Source organism: Haliaeetus albicilla, chromosome 3 (assembly GCF_947461875.1).
Source record: "Haliaeetus albicilla chromosome 3, bHalAlb1.1, whole genome shotgun sequence".
Classification (NCBI taxonomy): domain Eukaryota; kingdom Metazoa; phylum Chordata; class Aves; order Accipitriformes; family Accipitridae; genus Haliaeetus; species Haliaeetus albicilla.
Genome location: NC_091485.1, coordinates 67,680,557 through 67,706,480, shown reverse-complemented (window position 1 = coordinate 67,706,480; position 25,924 = coordinate 67,680,557). Strand labels below are relative to the sequence as shown.

The following is a 25,924-nucleotide window of genomic DNA, read 5'->3' as shown; positions in this document are numbered from 1 at the left end:
TATGCTTTTGCAAAATCTGAGCTTTTTGTATGTCATCTCTTAAATTCAGCTTTACTTTTGCAAATGCCTTTTGAAGTCATCACTTAGTCTTACCAGAAATTATCACCTCACTTGCCTTTATATAGTTTCCCTATTTCCCTAATTCACTTCAGATGTAATCAGACCACTGATTTCAACTGTCTAAGCTACCTCAGCTAACCTAAGGAAATTAAAGATCACCACATAAGCTACTCTAATGCATACCATATATTTTCGTCTCACCATATTTACCTGAAGCAGCAAGTTTCATTCACTCTGAATAGTATTATACTCAGGAAGGTCTCCCATTAAACTATTACTGTGAGCAAAGGTATCAGGTGTGAATATCAAAATGTTTTTCCTGTGACAGGACTTTGTGCATTCATGAGATCCTACTGATGAGAACATGTCTTGAGAGTATTTGTCCCCAAATGAAGCTCATGTTTGTTGAATACACTATTTAATTTTCTTTATAGAAATCATCATATACAATAGAAACCCTTCTGTTTATCCATCATGTTAAAAATTATACAGAGTTCATAAACTCCTTCTTACCTACGTATACTAGAGCACAATCAGTATTTGCTACTACTTATTTCACTTATGCAGGAGAATTCACATCTCCAAAGCCACTCTGGACTGCCTGAACGGGGATTATAAAGTTGAAGAAGGGCATGGCAAAGAGCGTAATGAATTCTTGAGGAAACATAACATTGAGACTTATTTAATTAAACAACCTGAGGAGAGTCTGTTGACTTTGCCTGAAGATATTGTGAAAGAGGCTGTCAGCTCCTCTGACAGGAGAAACAGTGGAGCAACATTTACCGAAGGATCCTGGAGCCCTGAACTTCCATTTGATAACATAGTGGGAAAACAGAATGTAAGTCAAACTTCCTTTAATGTCATCAAGTATGAATGCATGCTTGAATGCATTTCAATAATGGAAGCCTCAGAGGAGACAAATTCATCTTTAACCTTTATTCTAACACATACTGTAACAGCAGAGGACTAAACAAATTGTTTCAGGGCAGAAATAAAACGGGTATCCAAACTGGGGAAATGCCAGGGGACCAGAGGTTTTGAGGATTTTTTCCAGCTGAAATTAAATACTACGCAGCTTAGTTTTAATTAAACCAGTCCATAAAGAAGTAAATTAAAAGTAAAGCTAATGTTACTAAACTAGCTGGGACATTCTAGCCAGGGTGTGATCTCATTGCATATTTTCACTGCACTGCCATCAAAGTAAAGGGATGAGTGAATGGACGTTTTGCCAGAGGAAAAAGCATAGTGTAGGTTATTGGTATATAAGGGAAAGAAAAAAAATCTACTTTACAAAAGAACCTTGTGAAAAAAGTTTGTCCATTCTTCACTTTTTTTTTCTTTTTTTTTCTTTTTTAATAAAAAATATTAAAAACTTAGATTCTAAGACATAACTAAGGTTCACTAGCAGGTGAGTTAGACTCTAAGGTCATGCATAGCTCAATAGAAATATGAGATAATAACAACTGCTTCTGATCAGATCTTTTTGAAAAGCACTGCATGGCTAATTGCTAGCACCCTGGGAACCAGCAATTCTTGTACAGTCATAAAAATCGCTTTGTGAAATCTGCTTGCTTAGAGGTATTAAAGATGGAAAGGTTAAAATGCCCTCAGACACCACTCTTTTCACTGCATTTGAAAGATTGATGAGGCTTTACGAAACAAGGTCAGCTGGAGCTTTTCTTCCATTTTTCTGAGGGATCTGTAATGACATGACATATCCTTTCTTCTGCTGTACATCCTTAGTCCTACTTGTCTGCACTGTCTGTTGAACTTCAGGCGTTGTGTGGAGGTCTTGCTTTGTCAATCGTCTTCTGCTTCTTACAAATCTGCTCGGAAGTGATAAGCCTTCACACTCAATCAGCCCATGGTGGTGTCTTCGTCTCTTCAAACTGAACTGGAGCATGGCATAGTTTGCTGTTATATAGAAACCCTGTTTTATATATGTTCTGTACATCTGTGTATCTGCATGTACACTGCCTTTTAGTATTCTCTGTATTTTGTTGACCTGTCTCTATATTCTCATTTCATTAGGAATAGAGGTATGGGTGCATGATGCTGTGAATATCTTCTGATCTCTCTCTGTTTCTTCTTCTTTCCCTTTAAGACATTCCAATTCCTGTAGCCCAAAAAACCTATGCAGAGTAGGCTATCTTTTCGCTGATCATTTTCTCAGTTAAACTTGACCTTGATACTACCAAAGACAAGGAATGAAATAAAGGACTAATGTTTTTATTTGATTATTGAACAACTTCCACCCATTAAACTAGTAAAAAGCCCATGAAAATAATTGAAATAGGTATAACTAAACAGTTGTTTTAAAGCAGATTTTTGTCTTATGGCAATAAACAATCCATTTTTAGAATAGTTTCTCACTGTTTTTTTTAAGAACTTGGTTTTGTGCTGGAAATAACTATAATTTTATATTACACAGTTTTACAATAAGCTTCTTGGTGGAGACAAGATTTTAAAAATCTGCTATTCCATATGTGATTCAATTATTATGTAATTTTCAATTTTCAATTATGTAATTTTTACTGCTCATAAATAATGTATTCCAGCTGAAAATTCAAATGGTAGATTTAAATTACACTAAGATATAGTAACTTTTTCCAGAGTTGTGTCAGTCTTGGACAGAATAAGCATTTAATAGCATTAATTATGCAGGTTAAAAGTCACTGGCAGCAGCAGACCTTGAGAACCCAAGTTGCAGCCACCCAACAATGAATCACTCCAAATGTTTGAATATTTGCCAGTAACATTTAAATTATTTCTTTACCCAATGTAAGTTACAACAAAATTTGAGCAACTCTGATCACAGGTGCCTTACTTTTACCTGTAGTTATGTTAGGAAGAATACAAAATGGCAAAGTCTCTGGTGAGCTCTCTTGCCAAACTCAAATTCATCACAATCCATATTCTTCACCTCAGACTAATTTTCTGTGGGCAGCCTAAGTCAGCGAATTGAAGTCATGTTGATATGAGTAAGGAACAGAATAACCACTCTTTATGCACACAGTCACAGACGTTAATAAAAGCTACATGTGTCCACAGCACATTTAGCACCATGTGCCTTGGCTCTAATGGTAAGATAAGCCAAGGATGCAAATGCCTGCTCTGAAATTCAGACCATGCACAATATGGATGGAGTTTTCTGCTATTGAAACAAGTGTCTGGGCTTCTTTCCTAAAGCAAAGGAAGTTGGACAGAAGTTATTTTATGTTAAGAGAGTGAGGGACTCCTCCCCTAAAATAAATTAATAACAGATGAAGTTGGATTTCTTCATTGGGCCTTACAAAAGAAGTAGCTGAAAGCATAATACGGTCACTGTGCATGGTGCTGGAGGCACCTGGTGGGCCTCTAATGACATGAATTAAGAAAAAAGCATATTAAAATGTCTGTGTCTTGTATAAGCATATTTTAGTGGTAGCTGCAATGACTAGTAACAGTTATCACAAAAATTCCCCTTAAAGACTGCCAAGATGACAGACAAGTATAAACAACAGGGTGGAATTCAGTTCAAAACCAAGGCACCTGCATTTGTGTATCTACTGACCGTCCCAGGCGTCGATCTCCCACACAGCTCAGCTCCTAAACGTTAGGGTCTAGTGTTACTTGTGGTGCTCTAGGGTGCCTGAGACATCCATATGACGAGGGGCTTATAAAAGACCTGTGATGACCTAGACTATCAGTTAGAAGCCAAGTAAGAGACTCTGATGTCTCAAATAGTGCTAAACACCTATGCTGAAATACGCTGAGTAAGGGCTTAATTCAACTTAACCGTGGCTGTCTCTTGAAGCTTTTGATACCCTAGCACACTCCAGCTGGTCCCCACCACCGACCAGCAGTGCATGGGCTTCCCATAGGTCTTGTGCCATATCTCCTAGCTCCAGACTGCTGTCCAGGATACCCTAGGGCATCTCAGCTGACCAGAGCTGCATATGTTTGGCCAGCTGGAAGTTTCCAGAGTGTATATTGCCAGTAATAGAAGCTTAGACACCAAGCACCTAGACACCTTCCTTTAGGTGTCTTCCCCTTGAACCAAATCCTACCTGTATCCTGTCTCTTTAAACATATGATTTTGTATTTCCCTGTTTCCCTCCAAGACCTGGTGTTTGCAGTATGAAAAAAAATAATTTAAAACCTTCCTAGAGTTTTCTAAATGGCAATGATTAAAAATTTCCCTTCTTGTTGAGGTCAGGATGTTTGGACTTGTTGCATGAAAACTTTACAGTAAGGAAGTAAAATCTAATCCCGGCCACCTTTTTTAAATCTCTGTAAAATATCTTTAAAGTTGGAGTTTTATTATTTGTTTCGTTTAATTCATCCTATCTTTTAGTCTCAGATGCAAGTTTGGCTGGGCTTTTTGCTCACAGAATCTTGTATGTGTTCCTGTATGATGAATGGCTACTGTCTGCATCAAAGTTCAAAAGCTCATTGTATCTTACAATTCACAATTGTATCTTCCATACAGCTGTTCACAAAAGTGTAGGCAAGGTAACAGGGAGAACCAATATTTCTTTATGTCAGCATAACACAGTCTTGAAAGATGCAGAGCAAAGAGGGGGGATACAGAGACAAAATGTGATTAGAACATATACTTGGGACAATAATTTGTGTGATATTTTTCATTATTGTTATTACTAATTACAAGAAAGCAGTTGTCTTAGGTATATGTATGGGTGTGAGGGAGAGATGACCACTAAACTTAAATATGAATTTCCTTGTTATCCTCTGAAAAAAAATGCAACTTCCAAGTCCATTTTTGCACCGATACTACTGACACCGTTGCCATAGTGGTGATATTATGTCATGTTCATCTACCATGAATTGTAAACCACTTCATACATTCAGCAAGAAGACAGTTCCTCATGTTAATGAAATTTTAAAATATAATTTGAAGCAAAATTTAGTCACTTACTAGAATGAATTGATATCATTCTCCTCATGTAATTAAAACACAATGCCCGACTAAAACATTAGGAACCTTGTCCACCCTCACTTCTAGTGGAGATACAGCAATATGAACTAATTCTAAGGAATTAATGCACATAACATCTGACATGATCTTGTCCTTTAACAGTGACTTCAGACTCTCTTGTAAGAATTCAGCCACCACAAACTGATAATAAATTTTCTGCATAGCTCAGTTTAAAAGTGATAGGGATACCTAAACTAAAGTAGTACCTTAGTGTGTATTAATACTGTATTTATCCAGTTGACTCAATGGATTGTTTACCTGGAATTTGTCTCTAAGCTTAGAGTTTACACCATAGCTCCAAGGCTGAGATATGGATTCAGGCATATCTGAAGCTTTAGTATGAGAAGAGAAACTTTAGTATGAGAAAAGTTTCCTTGATTTTTTTTTCCCTCTAAATGTTGATGATAATGATTTTCTGAAGGGAAAATGGGGAGATTTGAGTAGAGTGGTTTGCCAAACCTTCTCTTCTGAAGTCCTTTCTCTACTAAAGCAAACAGGAAGATTGCTTTTCACTTCAATAGAGAGAAGATTTCAGTCCTCATACCCTTTTCTGCCTATTTATTGGGCTCTTAAGTTACTCATCAAATGATGGAAGAAGAGAAAGCAAGGTACTATCTGTGACTACGGAGTCCTTGGACTTTATTTTAGGACTGCAAAGAAAGTCGTCGATTGGGGTTTGACAGTGGGTACCTGAGACCCTTCCTGTGTTTTAATGTGTTGGCCAAGATTCATTAGAATGCAACTGTTGACTGTCCATTGAATATGAACAAGGGAAATCTCCCTATATCATTTGCTGCACATAATCCCAATGATCCAAAAGAATTGGCTTTCCAGAGAAATCTAGTGATAAATGCATCCCAAGCTCCGTTTCCCAACAATGCCCAGAAGGGCATATAGCAGAAGATTTTTCCAGAAAGGACATACGGGATAACTTTTTTGAGCAGAAGTGTATTTCTTGTCCATAATAATTCTGAAATGTCTTATGCTGTGATGTATGAAGGTTTATATCCTTTCCATTCATTAACATTTCTTAACCCTTGGGAATATCACAGGTAGTAGAGTTTATTTTCCCATTCAAATGGAAAAGTGCTACTTCACTGTGGTTTGTGTCATGAAATGATACCATGAAACTGGACTGAGTTATTCTCTTTATGAAAGCAAGCTCCACCTCTTTCCTGAAGGTGAAGCACCCTTCATACTATCTCCGCTAGCTTTCCTTTGCGAAGCTGTGCAAAAGTATTTTCTTTTTTTTTTCTTTTGATTAGTCAATGAAATACCAAAGGAATAATGCATTTGAGAGAATATAAAATAACAATATGAATTACAGTTAAATTAATTCATATAGCCTAACTGTAATCTAAACTGGCTGAAATATACCAGTAGTGAAGAAGAACGTATTATTTGAAAACCCATGCTGAGGTAATCAGAAATGTCACCTTCTTCACTCCTGCCTAACTGATCTGTTCCTTAACTACACACATCCAGTATCTTTAAGATCAAGAAAAACATCACTACTCCTGTTTTGTGACTTCTGTTTTCTGTAGCTTCTGTTCGTAGTTGCTAAAACACACCACTGAGTTAGAAACCCTGCTGAGATTTTGGTGTGTACTCCCCTCATGCATGCTCTAATAATTAATTAGCAGAATCTGGAAAGGGGAGTACAGTCCTAGTGTTCAGTGCAGCAGCAAACCTCCTAGTTTGTATAAAAGAAGGCATTAAAGTACTCGCCCTAATGTACTGTATGTGTTTAGTGGAACAGACTTCTTATTTTACACTTCTATAGATTTCATTGAATGAATTGCATGGAATGCTGTAATGGTTTGCAATGCAACATGATCTAAAACATTGCATTTTTAACCCAAGGGGACCAGCAGGTTTATTCTGTTTGCATGTGCTTTCCCCTAGACTCTGGCTGCCCTAACAAGAAATTCAATAAATCTGCTTCCAAACCATCTTGCACAAGCTTTGCATGTCCAGTCTGGGCCTGAGGAAATTAACAAGCGAATAGAGCACACCATCGACTTACGGAGTGGCGATAAATTGAGAAGAGAGCATATCAAGCCTTTTTCACTGATGTTTAAAGACTCCAGCCTGGAGCATAAGGTAGCTGGGTCTTGGTAGCTGCATTATTTGCAACTCAAATTGTAATAAATGTCCACTGAAGTAGAGAAGCTGTAGGTTCTAGCTTGCATTGGTTTTTTTCTGGTTTTGTTTTTCTTTTTCATTTTGTTTCAGTCTTCAAAAGTTGCAGCTGAGCTAGAGGTCTTAATAGACAGTGTCATGATGGAGGTGTTATAATGCTGCAATGATTACATTTCATTGTTGGAAAATGCCTACACTGAGCAAACTGCTTCTGAGAACAACAGCCATTTGCTGGGTTTCATTTGCTGTCTAGTACAAGCAGTTTTCCATCAGATGACAGGTTGCTTTGGCACAAATGGTGATTGAGCATATTAATAAACTGACACTTCTATTCAAAACATATATCTATATTTATATAGATATGTTTCTTTCATTTAGTCATAGGATGCATCTGATGTCTTCTAGGCTGCTATGTTTGTTTCAAATCAAAACTAATTTGTCAACTCTTTGTTTTAAACATCCTTTCTTAACAGCTGCCTCTAAGAAGTAAATATTGTTCATGTCTTTGCTGCTTCTCAACAGCAGTATGATCTCACTAATTTCTATTTCAGTCAACATCCAGGTGTAAGTTCTAAGTTAAAAAAGATAAGGCAATGGGAGAGTTTTCCTTGCAAACTGATGACATGGGGTGGGGTTGCACAGATCTCAAATTATTTCATTGACTTGTATGCTATTACAATGCAGCAACAGCAGGTCTGCGATAGGATGTGCACTTAGACTGGAAAGAAAGAAAGAAAGAAAAAAAAAAGAAAGACAGAAAGAAAGGAAGAAAAATAATGGGGAATTGCAAGCATGGAGGCCCACTTCTCCATCATCACTTTAACCTGCACTGGAAAACAGACTTTTTTTACTTGACTTATGGGAGACCAGTCCTCAGGTGGTATCAGTGGTGAGAGCTTAATGAAAACTACTGGAAAAGAAAAATGCTACTTCAAGTATATTTAAGCCCTTATTTCACAAGCAATCCTGCAGAAGGAAAAGGAAGGGTTCATTTAAAAAAAAGAAAAAAATCAGTTTTCCCATGAGGGTATTTATGACACTAAGACACAAGGTAGAATCCCCAAAGCCAAATTAGCCACTACTGCTACAAGAGAAGATATGAAGATATTTCTTTCAGTGCAGACATCGTGCAAAGCTGACAGGGACCCAGGAAGTGAAATCCTAGATTTCTGATATCCTGTGAATTACCATCTAAAGGCCTCAAAGTAATGAGTAATCTTTAATCTTTTCAAGGCACAAAGTCAAAAGTTAAGGTAAAAAAATGTAGACAAAATAGCATTTAACACAGCAGGTGAGGGATGGTACATTAGAAATTTTTTGTGCAAAAGAGGAAACAGCCTGATCACAAACAACTTGCTGAATGAGCAAGCTAGTCAATGGTTCACCTAGTCTTACATTACTATTTAATAAAAACGATACCTGAACATGGGCTGGAGTAAAGAGCCACTGCCCAGAATCAGATCCTATATTCAGAATATAAACTTCCTTGTCATTTTAGACTTCACAATTAGCAGCCACAGGGAAAATCTATACAGAAAGGGTAGATGTTCATTTAAATGCAATTTAAGCAGGAGGGGAAGAAAAAACCCCATGCTCTAATCCATCACATCACATAGGTCAGTTTTTAAATATTAATAACGTTTTGAATTGCATCTGGATGACAAAAAGTCTATTTAAAATTCAACATTTTGAGAAATTGTGATACATTTTCTTCTCAGTATGACATTTCCAACGCCAGCCTGTGCTGCAATGCTTAGAAAATGGAGCTTTCATTCAATATTTCCTTATGTGCTAGTCCCAAACAGTAAGCACAGGCAACCCAAACACAAAATCCTTCCTGTAAACTGGATCATAGATTCATAGAACCATAGAACGGTTTGGGTTGGAAGGGACCTTAAAGATCATCTAGTTCCAACCCCCCTGCCATGGGCAGGGACACCTTCCACTAGACCAGGTGGCTCAAAGCCCCATCCAACCTGTCCCTGAGCTTCTGGACTGAATCTTCTTTCTGTCCTCTAAATCTGGCTGGAGTTTAGCTTTACACAGGAGTAAAGTTTTAAAAAATATCAGCACTGTTTTACTTGCTCTGGTTCATCCACCTCCAACAGGTGGTTAGCTGCTGGTCAGTAACTTCCTTGCTTGTGTTCAGGGTGCTGGGGCACCCATAGGTGTGCTAAGAGAAGGGTGGGCAATGCACCAGGATGCAAAAGGATAATTCAGATTAAGAAAAGATGAATCAGTGTGCTCATCATTATAGGCAGGGGCAATGTCATGTGGGACAATGTGGGAAATGTCCCTTCCCTCCTCGTTTGCCTGTGCATTAACTACATGTTTGTCCCAGTAGACTTAGTGTTAAACGATAGTCTACAGGCAGTCATGAAAAAAATAATTGTGAACCATTTTGCTACACAAAGTAGCTATTTCCTCCATGTTATCTTATATTACTATTACTTTCTCCCTTCTTCCTGCCCATTTAGGAAACAAAAAACAAACTCAGATTTAAATTGGAGCCTTATAAAGTTATTTCAGTAGCCTTTTCCCTTTGCTCTCCCCTCCTCTAACCTATCAGTCTGGAATTATGCTTTCTTCTCGTTGTTAACATTTTGCAACTGCTTACATGACCTTCTACATCAGCGTCTTGAGCTGCTTCCTGCAGCATTGCCGAGCAAGTAGACAGTCTGTGTCTATGGACCTCCCATCTCACACTGCTGTTTTCCTTTGCTCCCACTTAGCTGTTCAGACCAGTGGCAGCTTCGAGTCAGAGGTAGCTCTGAAGTAAAGTAACTTTCCTATGTAAAAGCTTGGGCCCTCACATTTAACCATCACACTTCCAGGCAGCGCTGGCATCTGCCTAATATTTCTTTTAACCGTAAGTACTTCTCGCCCCAGACTTTACGGTTATTCAATAGGCAGAACAACCAGTACCCATAGCTGATATCCCATCAAGAAGTGTTATGTTAACCTTGTTCAATAAGAATTGTGTTAATAATGCTCTGTACCTCAAACCCCAGAGAAGTGAGTAACCATATGAACAATAAACTATATTTCTTCCTCCTGCATTAGTAACAGGACTACCATGCTGTGGGATCATAAATCTTTTGGGGTGACTTGAACAGATCTGAAATGTCATGCTGAACTTCTGTTTAAACAGTCTGGCTTGTTTCGTGGTTTTTTTCATTATAAAACAATTGCAGACAGCAGATTTATGCTAGCAATGAAAGTACCATTTTGCTTCCTTTAAGGTTTCAAAAGGTAAAAAAAAAAAAAATAAAATTCTGGAATCAGCATGCCCAAAACTACCATGGGAGCTACCACATCTCCTGGTTTACAATCATTTAAACAACTGGTATGTCACAGCAGTTTAAGCCGTTGGTACATCTTCCCACTCCTCTCTTATCTCATTGCTCTGTGTCCTTCTTGGTGATAGAATAATTGTAGATTCCACAGCAAGGAGTAGCAGTTGCATTAGCAAATGGGTTATCTCCGTGAGGCAGTATATGTATTTCCACATGAATTTTGTGATACTTCATTTTTTAGAGGATTTGTGCAGGATCCACAGCTGGTATATTTTATAGATTCTTTACCCAAATGGATTAGTCATTACTAACCTGTATTTCACTCATTAGCATTTGATATCTCATTCAGAGACTAATTCACTCTCAATTTTGCTAGAGGTTATTTTCACAAATAGGATGTAGGCAGATAGAGCAAAAGACTCATCACAGGAGAGTACTTCTAACTGTAGCACAAAAATACGCTAAGGGTTTCCAAATATGTAATAGCTCATAAGGAAAATCTGATACTACTTTAAATGATTTCCAATAATTAAAAGATATCATCATGATACTCCACATTAATAGCAGTGACTTGGAAATATCAGTACCATGTACTTTTGTACAGGCTAAAGCATAGTAACAGGGCAGGGAATTTTACATGCTGGTAGGGTTTTTGTTAAGGAAAGTTTCCAATGCAAAGATTCATATAAAGATATTCTATGTCTTCCTGCATATTTGTATTGGGATCATAAATCAGACTGGGCTTAGAGGTGAAGTGTCTACATATTTTCTGTGAGGTAAGCACACTTAAAATATCAAAAGGGCTTTGAATTTCATAGTACAGGTTTTCTTAGGCCAAATATTGGGCCTAAATACCTGAGTTTCTGCTTCAGAATTTCTGATAAGTTAGATTAATAGAAATTATATTAGTAGGAAACAAACTTTGCCCTTCCTGCATGCTGCATCCTTGCAGACATGGGCCTTGCCTCTTTCCTTCAACCCAGAAACTTCCATTGGCACGAAAGTCTGTAAGAAACACTTGGCAAACTCTGGGCCTGTTCAGCATCTTCTTTGCTGTCATTGGTCAACAACTGGATCTGTGTCTACTCTTTGGTCTTCTCAGGAGTTCATCCATCTCTTCCGCCTTGGGCTTCCTGATACATATTCTGCCACTCCCCTGTACTGCAGAAGCTTTTCCAATGGCACAAACACCATTGAAGAAAAAAAAACAAACAAACATGGTCTCTCTTTTCATCCATAAGGTCCTACCAAAGTCAAAGAGCAGCAGTGGGGATAAAACCAAACCCCCTCCTCCCCAGTACACAAACACTTTCTCTAGGTGAACATATAAAGCCTGTTGTATTACCGGTACTCCCCTTTCAAAGAGCCCTGGGAAAAGAGAGGAGAGGTGGGGAATAAGCAGCGTTACTTGGCAGAAAAAACCTGCCCTTTCTTACGCAAGCTCAGTTTCAGCTCGCTGGCTCCCGCAACAGCGCCGGCAAATGGCTCGAGTCCCGTGGGAAGCAGGGCGAGCCTTCGCTACGCCATCAGCACGTCATGCCGGCGCAGGTAGGTCTGTGGGATGTTGCAGCTAAGGTTTTCATTGCAGAGCAGGTCACATTGCGACTCTTCCCACCACCCTATGTAGCTCTAGTTGGCTACATGCCTCCCCATACTTAATGGAAGTGCCTTGAGGCTTAGGCTATCCTTCAATTAATTCTCCAAGTCATTAAAGGGTAGACTGCTACAGAAATGCTACGTTTATCATTAGCGTTGGTGCTGCCTCAGAGATGCTAACAATTTCTTATCACAACATTGTTACTGATTAGACCGCAGCATTCATCCTTTTGACATAATGCTCAACACAGCAGGCAATTCCATGTTTGTGTTTCATTCAATTAGTCTGCTATAATTTCCCTAAGGAACAGTTGGAATTTCATGTTATATTTCAAGGAACGTACCTTTCTTTTTCCCTTTGGTTCTTTTTCTACTGCAACCAAAAAAAGCCCTGGTCCATTATTTAAGTGGACTAATGCAGTTCTGTTTTCCAGCACATGAAATCAGGGTCAATGCCTCTGTGCTTCCAGCAGCAAAATGGAGTTGCCTGCGAGCACTATCGAAAATCGTGTCAAAGTGACACTGCTTCTGCCAACAGCAGGCACAGGGTATAATCACAGCAAAGGAGGAGTCAAAATGAGGGGTGCCAACAAATAATCCCCCTCTCTCACTCATAACAAATGGGAGCAGGAAAGAGAGAAGCCTTTTTCCCATTTCAGGAGCTTGAGGCTGTTTTGACCAGCTGTTTATAACTAAGATGAAGTCCCTACTGAAGATCCATGTAGTAAATATAGGCTAAGTCTGGATAGGATCTTCCTTCAAGAGCAGATTAGCTATAAAATGTAGTTCATAGCTGAACTCTCTCAATGTATGTTCCTGATACATTTCTTAATCGGTTTTAATTTTTCTCTATTATAATGCTCTCTAGGCATTTATAATTGCAGTTTGCTTTATTTCCAAATTGCTGGAGAAAGTTTCTGAAACCTGATGTCTCTTTGACTCTGATTTCCTTTTGTTCTGCGTAACTCTCAGCACCTCCAAAACCGCGGAAGATTAAATAAAATAGAGCTATTGCTCAGAGAAGGAAAAATGACTGGGGCAGGCATCTGTGGGATTTTTTTATTAGGTGAATAAAATTTAGTGGCATCAGTATAGGATAAAGAGGTTTACAAAAAAATATGTTCATGGACCAATCTTCATCTGCTGTAAACAATTGGAGCTTAACTGACTTAGCAGTGATAGATACCAGCTGAGGACTTGGGTAAGGTTTCCACTTTAAGTGATCCACCGTGGTTCACCAATGTATCCATTACTCCTTTTCTTGGTAACACCTATAAAGGGGGAACCTGCTAGCATTTTCAGTGGTTTGATATGCTGTAGAAAAATATTTCTGCAATAAATCATAATAATAATACACCTGCAATGGTCTTTTACATAATACTACCTTCATTTTCTCCTTGGAGAAAGCCCATATTGCCAAGTTTCCGCACAGCCTCTGGATAAGTTAGGGTACAGAGATCATGACCCACATCCCAAATAATCACGGAATGTCCCAAACGATGTACTTTTCTTAAAAAATAAAAGTAAAAAAGAAAACAGAATGGCCTCAATTTGGCAAGCATGGAGACACCTCTGTGACATCATGCATGCAGAGCTGCAGCTGACTTCAGTGTTTGCCTTCAGGTGAGGAAACCCATGGTTCCTCTGGTTAAGCTACTAAGTATTTAGTATTCTGCTCAGCAACACAAGCCCCTAGTATCTACCTGGAAATTTTTAAAGCAAATAATTTTGTAAGAGAGGCAACCAAGTAAAACAACTTTGTATTGCAAATTACAGAGTTTTGCTCTCTTGGATAAAGTGTTTTACCAGCTTATTAATGATTTATTTGTTGTGTTTCATTTCTAAAAACAAATTCAGGTTTATCGATATATTAGCTCTTCCTGCTAATTTCCCCGACGTCTCCTATATGCATCAGTCTTTATGAAACTACTACACGGGTTAACAGCTAATTTACTTTTTTTTTTTTTTTATTCCAGTATTCACAAATGCGGGATGAAGTATTCAAATCAAACTTGGTGTGCGCCTTTATTGTTCTTGTATTTATCACCGCTATCCAAAGCTTACTTCCCTCTTCCAGGTAAATACAGAAATATATCTCTATATATCTGAAAGTGCTCGTGGGGAAACAGCGGGATAACATTTCTAGGAGTGATGTGGAATGAACCAATAAAATCACTTTTTTCCCCGATATTAATTACTTTTGTATCACGTTATCTGCAGCTACATGTTTTCATGTGAGACAGTAACATCTACTGACATTATGTCATTATGTTTTTAAGCAGAACTCCCACTGACATAAGTGGGAACTTTGGATTACAAAAGTTTAACAAAATATGGCCTGCTGGTTGCAGTGTTGAAGTAAAACATGATCCAGACTTACAAAACTGCCTCTTTGCTAAGTGACTGGTAATCACCTTGGGAATCAGTGATTATTTTGGTTTTGTTTATTACGTGCTACATAAGCAAATTGTACTGCTGTGTTTTGTTGCTGATGATATGTGTTACCCAGCTGGGGAAAGCAATCTTGTGCCATGAAGAAGAAGGAAGGAGGTGGTCTGGTAGATCTTTTCTCACTTCTGCTTTTATCTGAGGCTGGCCAAGCAACAACTTCCTATCAAGGTGATGAAAATGTGACATATCTGAGACTTCTGTGTCCACATGTTTCACACAGTCAAACCCATCAATTAGCATTTTTGTCTGCTATTTAATAGCGAGAACACAAGAGTGTGTACAAGGACTAAGGTCGGTTTTCTAGCATCATAGCAGAGCCAGCAGCACATGACTGCCACTAAAACATGCCCCTGGTCCCATTTGGTCTTTGGCAGAGCAAGTGTTAAAATGGAAATGCCCAGATGAACATAGTTCTCAGGTGGTTTCTAACACTGAGATGAACCTTAACTTATGGATGCCTGTAGAATAACCTTGAAAATACCGTATTTGTATAAGAAATAAGACATTTACTGTGTTACAGTCATGCGGCAATATTTCCTGGATCATCTCTGGAAGACCTGGCTCACCACATTTATGTCTGAGAATACCAAAATGGTGGTTAGAAGCAGGCAGGCAATGGCACTCTGCAGCAGTGGTGTTCCATGGATTTTGTAGTTCTCAGCTGGGAAAGTACCCGGAGTAGTACCTGACCTTCTGCTGTTCTTTATGTGCTACATTGCTCTAGTACTAATAAGTTTGTTTGCTTCTTTAAAGTTCTTCTCCCAATGCACATCCAAAATTCTTCACTTCTGGTAGTGTTCTTTTTACTGTTTTCTTAGTATGTGGAAGAAGATTTATGGTTCTTATTAATGGAACCTGTTTTCCAAAAAGATTTCTGCTGCTATATCAATCACTGCTATACCAGCAAAAAAACCCATGGCTTTTTTCCTATCTGCACAGATTCATCTCTATTAATTCTCATGGGGGTGTCTAGTGCCATTGCAATTAGGGGAGAAGGAGTCATATAAGCACATTGCCTGCAGCTGTCTCACTTCTTGGTTTCCCGTCTTGCACAGTAGTCTTGTGTTTTCCCCCGCACTTCAGAAATGCTCTGGGGACTTTTTTGTCACTGAATGTTAAAGAGGCTGTAAATATAAATACGTTCAAATAAAGATTAGATAAATTCTTACAAGATAAGATCAGCAGAGGTTTTTAAACGAAAGTATGGAACCTTGGCCTCAAGAGTGCCCTTAAAGGTTGATTGCTGGAACCTGGGAAGATATTTAGGGAAAGGATATTTACCACTATCCCTTTTGTGAGAGAAGATTTGGAGCCACATGGATGCTTCATGGAAGTTCGTATGTTCTTTGAGGAACTGCAGATCACAGTCAAGATTTGAGAAGGGACATTTTGGTCTTCATTTTTCAAGTTCTGATACTCTGCTTCAAAAAATGTGTTTCAGTCTTAAAAAACATGCCTGTTAAATGAGCGGAGGTCAACAGCTGAGCAACCCTAAAATAACAGGATGAGGGGTTTTGAGTGAGAGGGCTTGAATATGCTTAAATGTATTGAATGAGGAAATAATCTGGAAGTTCAGATTTCCTAAATTCCAGTTCTAAAAACAAATCAAGGTATGAGCACATGAACATGCTATCACAAAGTTAGGCAGGATTTGGATTCAGAGAGTCTTGGAGATAACTTCATGCTCATCTGTTATACCTCCTGTAGATATCAGAGAAGTAAACTACTACAGTGGAAAACCATGGACATCATTTCCATGGAACAATTACCAAACTATAGTTCACACTCCTCGTGGTGACTTACCCATTTCCTAACGCCACACTTAAGTGTCTTTCAATGAATGCTTCAGAGCTCTGCTGAACAAGGATGGAATTTTGTGTTTGTTTAAGTACATGTTTGAATATTTTTCTGAGCTGAGTCTTTTGGGGATTTCTAGAAGTTCGGTGAAAGAAAACATTATTCAAATCTTCATAAAACATATCTTACTAAGGATCTTCAGGGATTTTCTCACATAGGTTGTCTTTGTGTGTTAAAGAAGGGAATCATCTTTCTATTGTTGCATCTACTGTGTATCGGAGTTTCAGAATTTTATCTCAGTTTATATCTGTCTCCCGTAGGATAAATATTTGATCCATTCATACTTTTGCCTGACAGGGCAGGCACACCACTGAATTTAAAAATCTTTGCAATAGTTTTCATTCTTTGAAATATTGAGTTGGGGAAATTACTCTGACATAAATTAATGCCATATTTCTGCTGTAATTATCCTCTATGAAGCCATTAAGTTACATTGCCAACCTTGCAGTGATTCATCTTCTCCATCTGAGAGGCCTGGGAGTTTGATTAATTTCCTGCAATGAACTTTCTATATGCTCACATGGGCAATAGATCATACTAGAGCAGACTGCTGAACTACTCTTATTTCTGTTAGTTTTTCACTGGGTTATTCCTGTGAGGGGAGAAAACCAGGTTTCAAACCGTTGTTCATTTAAACATCTGCATCGTCTGTTTTGCATAAGTTTTCCTTCTGGTTCAACTCTTGATTTGTGACTGTACACAAAGAAGAGGGAAGGCAAAAGCTCCATTTAAAACTTCATTTGATCTTGACAGTAAGGCAACCCCTAGAAAGAAAAGCACTTGGTCTTGAATCTCTTCTTGGATGAAGAGGGGCTCCAACCCAGGTGTCCTAGTTCTGGGAGAAGTTCATGGACAGAGGAATATTATGGCTCTTTGTTCCTATCCCTCTAACCTTGGCTACGTCTTCTGCTGTACTTGTTCCTATCAGCATGCTGCCAACAAAATCTTAGCACAGATACTGGATTGATCCTCTAGGAGGTCATAGGTGTGCAGACTTCAGTTTTGTTTTTATCTCAAGCAGTCTTAGACAAGAGACAAACACATCAATGTTCAACTGAGCAGCTACAGTGGAAGAATTTTTGTAGCCTATATATTTATTATGAACAAATACAAGGCCATGGTTTCTCAGGCACCTAAGCAGATTATGTTGCATTTTGGATTCATATCCCAGACTTAGGTCCCTAGATGCTCCCTTTATAGTACCTTAATTCAATAGCACTTGGTCTTACATGTAGAGTTTGGCAATCCAAAATAAGAACTCACGTTTAGTGTCCTCAGGTCTGACCTCATGAGGCTTGACCCTAATCTTTTTGACAGCCTTAATTTAGTTTCATTTAGAGCTGGATCATGCTAGGTCTGCAGAATTAGTAGGCTACATCTGCATATATAGACTGTCTATATATATATCTGAGATATAGATAGAAACTATCAGTTCCAAAGAGGATCTCAGTCATTTGGCTTTGGAAAGCAAGAAGGCTATTGCAGAATACTGCTGTAGTGTGGGAAACAAGGAATTCATCTCACATAACTAACTGTCAGTGTCTGTACCCTAGGTTCTAAGTATAGCCACTAGAGAACGGGTCAATCAGCGGACCTGAATAAATCTAAGAGACTGCTGTGCAGTGAGATGAATTGTATCCTAAACTACACAGCTTTCTTGAAGAGCCTTCTTGACTCCCTTGACTAGTTCTCCATGAACATAATGTCCAACTTTTGCCTGCCTTTATTGACTGTCTCTCCTTGGCTTTCTGTGTATTTTCACAGAGAGAAGCTGCTCTCAAGGCATTGTTTATTGTGCCTCTACTTGGTAGCCTTGGGACTTTCATTCAGCAAGTTCTGAGACTTCCCACAAAACTTTTAGGCACACAGGATGAAATCTGTGTCTCCTGCTCCAGTCTTTGTTTCCTCATTGTTCACTCTTCCCTTCATAATACAGTCTGTTTTTACTGGCCACATTGTTTCTTCTTTCAAAAGCAAGCTTTACTTCTGGGTGAGGTCGCTGGAGAGGATGGGACTTTTTTGGGAAGCTCCACTGTGTCCAGTATTCAAGTCACACACAAAACTCTGACAAAGCTTGTTGGAGTGAAAGGCTGACCCAAGTGTAATATAACATTTCATACCAATGGTACATCATTAGAACAGTGTCAAAGCAAATATTACCACATGGAAGATTTCAAGGGAAGTTAATGCGTAATTCATCTTATTTCATTTCATTAGAGAACGGAACTTCCATTTTGATATTTTTCACATTTTCTTTCAAAATGTTTTGTAATATAATTTGGTACTACAAAAAAATACCATCTTATGCATATATATCTTACTCATAGAAGTTCAGACATGTTCCAAAAGAAAAACTCTGCTAACTACAGCCTCATTTTCTGTTTGTTATCTGTTTAACTCATTTTCTTTTCTGGACTCCTACACTGCAAGTCTCATTAATTTTGAGGTTCTGAGAGTAGAAGCTGTACATATAAGACATAGCTGAATTACAGTAAATTATTCTGAGGCTTGCATGCTGTTTTCAAAATCTTATACCTTGATCATACCTCTGTGTTAGCTTGATTAATTTTAGTAGGTGATAGACAAGAAAGTTTGAAGTAAATTGTATGTTATTCTGTCCTGATACTTTAAAGGAGTCATTGTGCCAGCAAGTCTGTTTGGATGATCAGAAAGGAATAGTGTTTATGCAAATACTGTTTTTAAAACACAATCAGATTTAATGTGTATGAATCTCTATCATCACAGATGAATTAAGGCATTAAAAATCAGAACATTCTTGTGAAAGATAATATTTAAAATTAAGCGTGCTAAAGCATACGGAAGTACAGTTTTGCAACTAAATCTCTTTCAGTTTGACACCGGTACCTCATATGTTATTTATGGCTTTTCCCTCAACGTGACCAACATTTTCCCACATATACCCTGACTTATGCCTAATTTTTTCAAAAAAACCCCATATTTCCTTTTGAACATAATCATTTTCATTTATCCTGTTTTCTCAAGGTATTTTCTACAAACATGAGTACTGTGAGGAAGATGTACTTAGAGTTTTCTTATAAACTACCCAGTGCATCTTTGGTGTCTCCTTAGTGCAAATATTTTGGACTCTGTCCATCAGCTACAAATATGGCCAGAGCTAAGGAATGGCAGTTCCCTCACAGACTGATTCTCAAGCTTCTCCTGCTATGTCCATATATCCTCTCCTGCCTTTATCTCAGTGTGGTTTCCTCTTCGCTTTGATTAAATACCTATTAGCTTATGGTGAAATTTTTTAGAGCGAAAGCTTTAGTTAATAGGCTCAAACCACATATTTGAATTAAGATCTGTATGAGTTTAGAATTTGCTCTTCTAAAGCCAAATCTGAATAGCCTGGAATTGAGGAGAATTTCAGTTAGATTGAGAAATAGTCCACTGAGATTCAGGGAGTGGATCTGGCTGACCTACTAAAAATGAGGAAAAAAAAAAGCTATGTTGTTTTCATTTCTATTTCCAACTGACACCCTTAAATTTGTCTTGCTGTAGGGCTCAAATGTACAAATAGCATTGTGCCCTACCCAAAGATAAGAAGGATAGGTGATGTGTAGCAAAATCTGAAACCATGTTTTCAATAAGACAAAACATATGTTCACAGAAGGCTTAATGAGCAGGGTAGAGCTTGCCTCCATTCAGGCACCTGCAAGTGCAGAAGTCTGCCTGGAGCACCCTGATAGTCCACTTTCAAAGAAATTTTTTCTGTGAGACATTATGATTAAATCACTGTAGTGTACTGGCACATGTACAACTAGGTTATGAGAAAATTTAATTACTTAATTCAAAGCCTCAAGTTTAATCATTCTCCTTATAGCAAAAAGGCAATGGGAAAGCAGAGGGAAGAGGGGAGAGGTTTGCAGGAGCAGTGGAGTTACTTTTATTTTGCATGGGTTTGATCTTTGCGAAAAGAGACACAGAAGGACAATGATAGACACAAATGGGGACAAAAAACTTGACTTGTGAAGTGCTGGGTGCTTTCTTCTCAGCAAAGTAAACAATTTACTGCCTTTATGAACCTTCTCAGTTACTTAATTGACTTCAGTTCCCAGATTTAAGCAAGAAAAAGGAATAAATTTAGAAAACTATAATGAAAGTTGGACTAGAAGAAATTATGGCTTTTAACAGTTTATTCAAAGGAATTGAGCTGTCTATTCTGTGTATGATCTTAACAGTACTTGATTAAGGATCACATTTGCAAGAACAAAGTTTATAGGCTATGCCAAACAACATGTTTTATTTAAACATGTTTGTATCATAGAACACCTTTTCATCTGCTTTATATTTTAAAGGGCTTCCATGAAAACAGTAATGCTTTTGCTTTTTTAGAAACCAGTGAGATTCTTAGCTGCAGTTGACCCACTACTAACTAAAATGAGGGGAATCTTGCATTTCTGTAATTACTATATCCTGACTTACACCAGAAATTAGGCTGCATTATTGTACTCACCTTAGAGTCTATGACCCTCAATATAGTGTGAGTTTAAGACACCTGTGATGTCTTGTATGCAAAATAACACTGTACTAAACTGCCCCCAAACTAGTCTACTAGAGTGGGAACCATGTTATGCAGAAGTGGCATCAGGATCCTACAGGCTGAATAGATTTGCTCTGAAATAAACTTAAGGGACAACTGAGTCCCAAAAGAAAGGACATGCCTGCCACTCAGACTCTATCTAGACAGATAGAGGCACTGACAGTGAATTCCCTGGCTTACTTCTTCAACAGCAGTTTCTCAGCAAGAAATCATGCAAAGCAATAGCAGACCTATGGAACATGAACAAATCTTTGTTTTCTCTGTTTTTTTTCCTGGACTAATTGTCTCAGATTTATGACAACTCATTTCTCCTGGTCTTAACTGTTTACACATTTATTTTTATTAGCAGTGGTATTGTATTGAGGTTTAATGCTGAGTTCTCTTTTTTTTTTCTTCCCAGGGTGATACCAATGGTTATTCAGTTTTCTATTCTGATTATGCTGCACTCCGCTCTTGTGCTAATCACTACAGCAGAGGATTACAAATGTTTACCCTTAATGCTCCGGAAAACTTGCTGCTGGATTAATGAGACCTACCTGGCCAGGAATGTCATTATATTTGCATCCATTCTGATTAATTTTCTTGGAGCTATCATCAATATTGTAAGCTTATAGGGAACCAGGAAATATTATACAGGAAAAGATGATTTATGAATTATTAAGCTTGCCACAGGACTTGCTAACTAATGTGTTTATAAGCCAGATATGATTTAAATATTAAAAAAGGCAAAGTACCACAGCTTCAGGAAATTCAATCTGTTGCTTATACTACGTATTTCTGAAATATCTGATTATTTCTCCCTCGTGAGTATCATCTATTTTTAAAACCCTTTTGCTACTTTCTGTTCGATGTATCCACCCTTTGAGGACCATTTGTAATTTTCTGACATGCTGATATACTTTCTTAAAGACTGTTGATCCACGTAATCCTTATAGATATTAAATTCCTCGTCTCACAGTTCTCCCATTAATTAAATTACTAAAAAAATGATAAGTGTCAACGAACCCAGAAAATACCTTCAAAGAAAGGACAGAGCAAGTCAAGCTGAGCCAGTAACCACAGCATGTGAAAAGAAGATAAAAAGCATAAATTCTAAACATATTTTGCCTTGCTTATTTAGTAGTTTGACAAACCCTTTTGGCCTAGATTCACCTTACCAAACCATGGGCATAGGCTTTCTCAGCTTGCTTTATAGTCAGTGCAGAAAAACAGGCATGCCCAAAGATTTCTTTTGATCATGCTGGTCCCAATAAAGAGATTTTTCTCTCTCCACTGCCCACACAGCAAGTTTAGTCTGATTTGGCTCCTAATTTACACATCTCCACTAAGATTCTAAAGTGTGACAAATCTAAAGTAAAGTTTATCAGCATATCTGTGAGGAAAGGCATGTACCAAACTTTGCTTAGCAGCTTTGGTTAGATAAAAAAAGTGGTCATGCAATACTGTGGGCCTGGCTCTACACAATGTCACAGGGTAAAAAAGTGGGGTCTTGTATGCAAATACCATACAGCCCTGATTATCCTGATGTCTTCAGAAATTTGAGACAGCTTTGCATGAATTAGGCAGATTATCATGTCAAATAAGCTGGCAGGTGTTGAAGCCTGAGCCAAGAAGAAGGTAAATATCTCACACAGATTAAAAGTAACATTTGCATCACTTTTTCCTCTCGTAGGGCACCTTTTGGCTATGAATGTAGCAGTGCTTTTTCACCTGAACTTCATTCTTTGCAAATATTTATTTCCTTCTAGATGAAAACAGGAAAGTGTTTAGTGACAGTAATAACAATAGCAACTACAACACCAGAACAGCAAAAATAATTATCCTGTAATAATTAATAATAATGATGATTGTGCCACTGGAGTAAGTATGTTGAAGTCTGATACTTCAAGGGTTTGCCTCATCTTTCGCTAACAGATATGAGAATTTATTATGCTCTATTGCTGTCATTCTTCCATGAATGAATTCAAGTTGCCGATATGTGAGGACTCAGCATCTGTCTGGGTTTTTTAGTGATACCATGCAGTCGCTGATAGAAGAGTTAGTCGGAGAAAGAAGAATGCAGCCACTGATTTCTATCCTTACAGAAAAAAATATAAATACAGTAAATGACAGGAAGTTCAATAGGGCTGAAAATTTCCTGAAGATAAGGACAGTGTTACGTTAAAGTATAGATCACTAAGGACTGTTGCAGAATTTAGATTTTTTTAAATGATGTTTAACAAATATCTGTCAGGAAAGATTTTGGTAGAATTAATCTTGCTCTTGAAACAAGATCTCTAACGGGCTATCCATACGCAATTTGCTACGGATATGATGATAACAAGATCTTCCCCAGACTTGTTGTGGATTAATTTTTAAGATTGTGTGCACTGCAATCTTGTGGGATGGCTAATCCAAAAACAGTCAAAAGAAATATAATTCTTTTTAGTGTCATCCCAGTAGGTTTCTATAAAGCAGTAAACAGTTATATTTATTGTCATATATTTAGAATGGCAATGACTTAAATAATTGAGTCCTGACCTCTACAGGAAATGACAACATTAATGCAACCTCATTATTTCAAATGTCAAAATTCTTCCATAATAATAGTTTGCTCAGGAGGGACCCGCATGAATTTAAGAACAGAATGCGATACGCATCCACTGAGTTCAAATGCACCCAGTTGGAGGGGACTAAGACTCAGATACCTTTTAACAAGAGCCATAAGGCTTTGGTTCCACAAGTGCCACAAATGAGTCTTGTGGTTCTTTACATCAAGTGCATTCTTACTGTTATAAAATTAGAATACAGTTTCTGATCCTGAAGGTCTTTTAAAAAGACACTCAGAGTGGTTCTCATGGCACTCTGCCCTGCACAGGGGTGCTGTACACCTCATAAACTTTCAGAAGGTACCATTAACTATCTCTTGTCACGGAGGGCTGCACAGAGAACCTAGATAATGTTGCTGCATTGCAGAGATGAATTGCTGAAAGAACAAACAAGAAAGTTCCAAGTTCGAAATTCATTAGAATTTAATTATAAAAAATCGGGCCTCATTAAACAAACTCCCTAACTCTGTTGGAAAGACAGACAGGGGAACTAGCTTGTACGTACCAGGTTGATGAAATGACCTAGTATAAACATTCAGATTGGATTAATATATGTAACAAGAGACTCCATCTGCTTTAACTGTCAAAATATGAAACCAGTAACGATTTTTTTTCTGTGTTCTAAGACCATGATGTATTGCAACTCAACACTGCTGTTTTGTTTATATTTAATACACTTGGTTTGAAATACCATTAAAATGAATGCAGGTCATAACAGCAAAAGGCAGTATTACATTCTCAAAACCATTATATCATGAATGAATTTTCATTCCCTTCCATTCTAGGCATCAGAGTTGCAGTTCTGGGCCCACATTATGTTTGGCACAAGCCAATTTTGCATGATGCCATGGGATTTTGTCCCACATCTAGAAGGATAACACTGTTCATAGCAACGTAGCAGAAGAAAAGTGCTTGCAAACAAGTGCACACACGCAGTCTGATTTTATGCTCCCAATTTAATAATTTTCTCTACAGTTTATAGCAAAATATAAACATTTTGAGAGGGTAATTCTTAAGAGTCCAACATCAGTCCTCTGAAACTCCCAGAGGAGCTTATCTTTCCCCTTTGGCAACAAGAGTGTAGGAAGGCTACTCAGATGTTGAATGTCTGTAGCATGCATAGCTTCCCCTTTTCCATTTCATCTCCACAATATGTCTTCCTCCTGTCCAATTAGTCCTTTGTGCCAGTTGGGGAGCTGGCATGGAGAGCAGCAGGTCAGCCAGCTCCATCCTTGAACCCAGCCAGCCAGACACACAAGCTCTTAGTCACCAGTGCACAATATAGTCCTGATTTTGTTTTCTTTCTTCACAGCTATGGTGTGATTTTGACAAACCGGTAGCCCTGAAGAACCAGACGTTCAATTCATCTGCATCTTTTACAGACATCTGTTCCTATCCTGAGGTATTTCTGAGGGTACTTTTGAATCTGAGGCATGGATCCACAAAGGTTACATGGCAGCCACTGCCTGGAGTCAGTGACCTGTGTACTGGTGGTGGAATCAGGTGCCCCAACAGCATTGTGAAGCTGAACCTTTGCATCTATCTATATGCTAATAGAAAAATCAGAGGCGGGTTACAGAAGGAATTAATCTTATGGTCTAATGGGGCATTACAACCAAGTTTCAACCTTTAAGCTTCATACAGAACCTTTAAGTTGGAAACACATCCAGCAATGATTCAATGAACCTAGTGCAAAAAACCACACTACTTTATTCATATGAAGCTAATGGAGCTTACACAGCAAAACCAGCAATCATTCTGCTGTAGTTATTTTAAATTTGCATTTGGAGAAAAAAAAATCCTCTCTATGATGAGCAAGGAGGCAAAAAAGTCAATGGTTTGGTCATGTGTAGATAAAAAAAGTGTGTTGCTTAGAAAGTCATATGGCAGTGTCAAGATACTGCCAGGAGTATGCTGCAAATTGCAGGGATCGAGACTTTCCTACAGAGGAACTGTACTAAAGAAAAACTCTACTCAGGAAAATGAATGCTATCTCTCCTAAAGCTGTATGAAAGGAGTTAATTTAAACTACATTTGGACTGTGGGTGTTGATGTTGCTATTTTAAATCTGAACAGCTCACGGCCATGATTGTCTCTCTATATCCGGTATCAGCTGCATGGATTGCATTTGACGGATGACTAATCATTGAGAAAAATGAGACAATGAAGAGGTTAGAAAATGAGATATGAATAAAATTTCCAGGCACCATCTTTTAAGAGAGTTATGTAACTAAACAAGACCTGCAATATTAAAAATAAAAATACAAAAAAAACAAAAAAAACCAAAAAAACCCAAACAAAACCCCAAACCACCCAAACCTGTGGCTTTATCCTTTCTTCAAATAGCATGGGAAAAGGATTAAAGCAGGAATATGATTCTCCCATCCTGATT

The 25,924-nt window shown here is 38.1% G+C and overlaps 1 protein-coding gene across 2 annotated transcripts in view; it reads left to right on the top strand.

Moving 5' to 3' along the window:
- The window catches only part of ADCY8 (adenylate cyclase 8), a 131,790-nt gene that overhangs the window by 82,011 nt on the left and 23,855 nt on the right, over positions 1 to 25,924 (top strand). The window contains exons 7-11 of one of the 2 annotated variants that reach the window (XM_069780069.1): positions 628 to 898; positions 6,944 to 7,141; positions 14,049 to 14,149; positions 21,345 to 21,546; positions 24,845 to 24,934. In XM_069780069.1, the coding sequence (XP_069636170.1) occupies positions 628 to 898; positions 6,944 to 7,141; positions 14,049 to 14,149; positions 21,345 to 21,546; positions 24,845 to 24,934 (862 nt within the window). The remainder of the gene's footprint in view (positions 1 to 627; positions 899 to 6,943; positions 7,142 to 14,048; positions 14,150 to 21,344; positions 21,547 to 24,844; positions 24,935 to 25,924) is intronic. The other variant, XM_069780068.1, reaches the window with a different exon arrangement.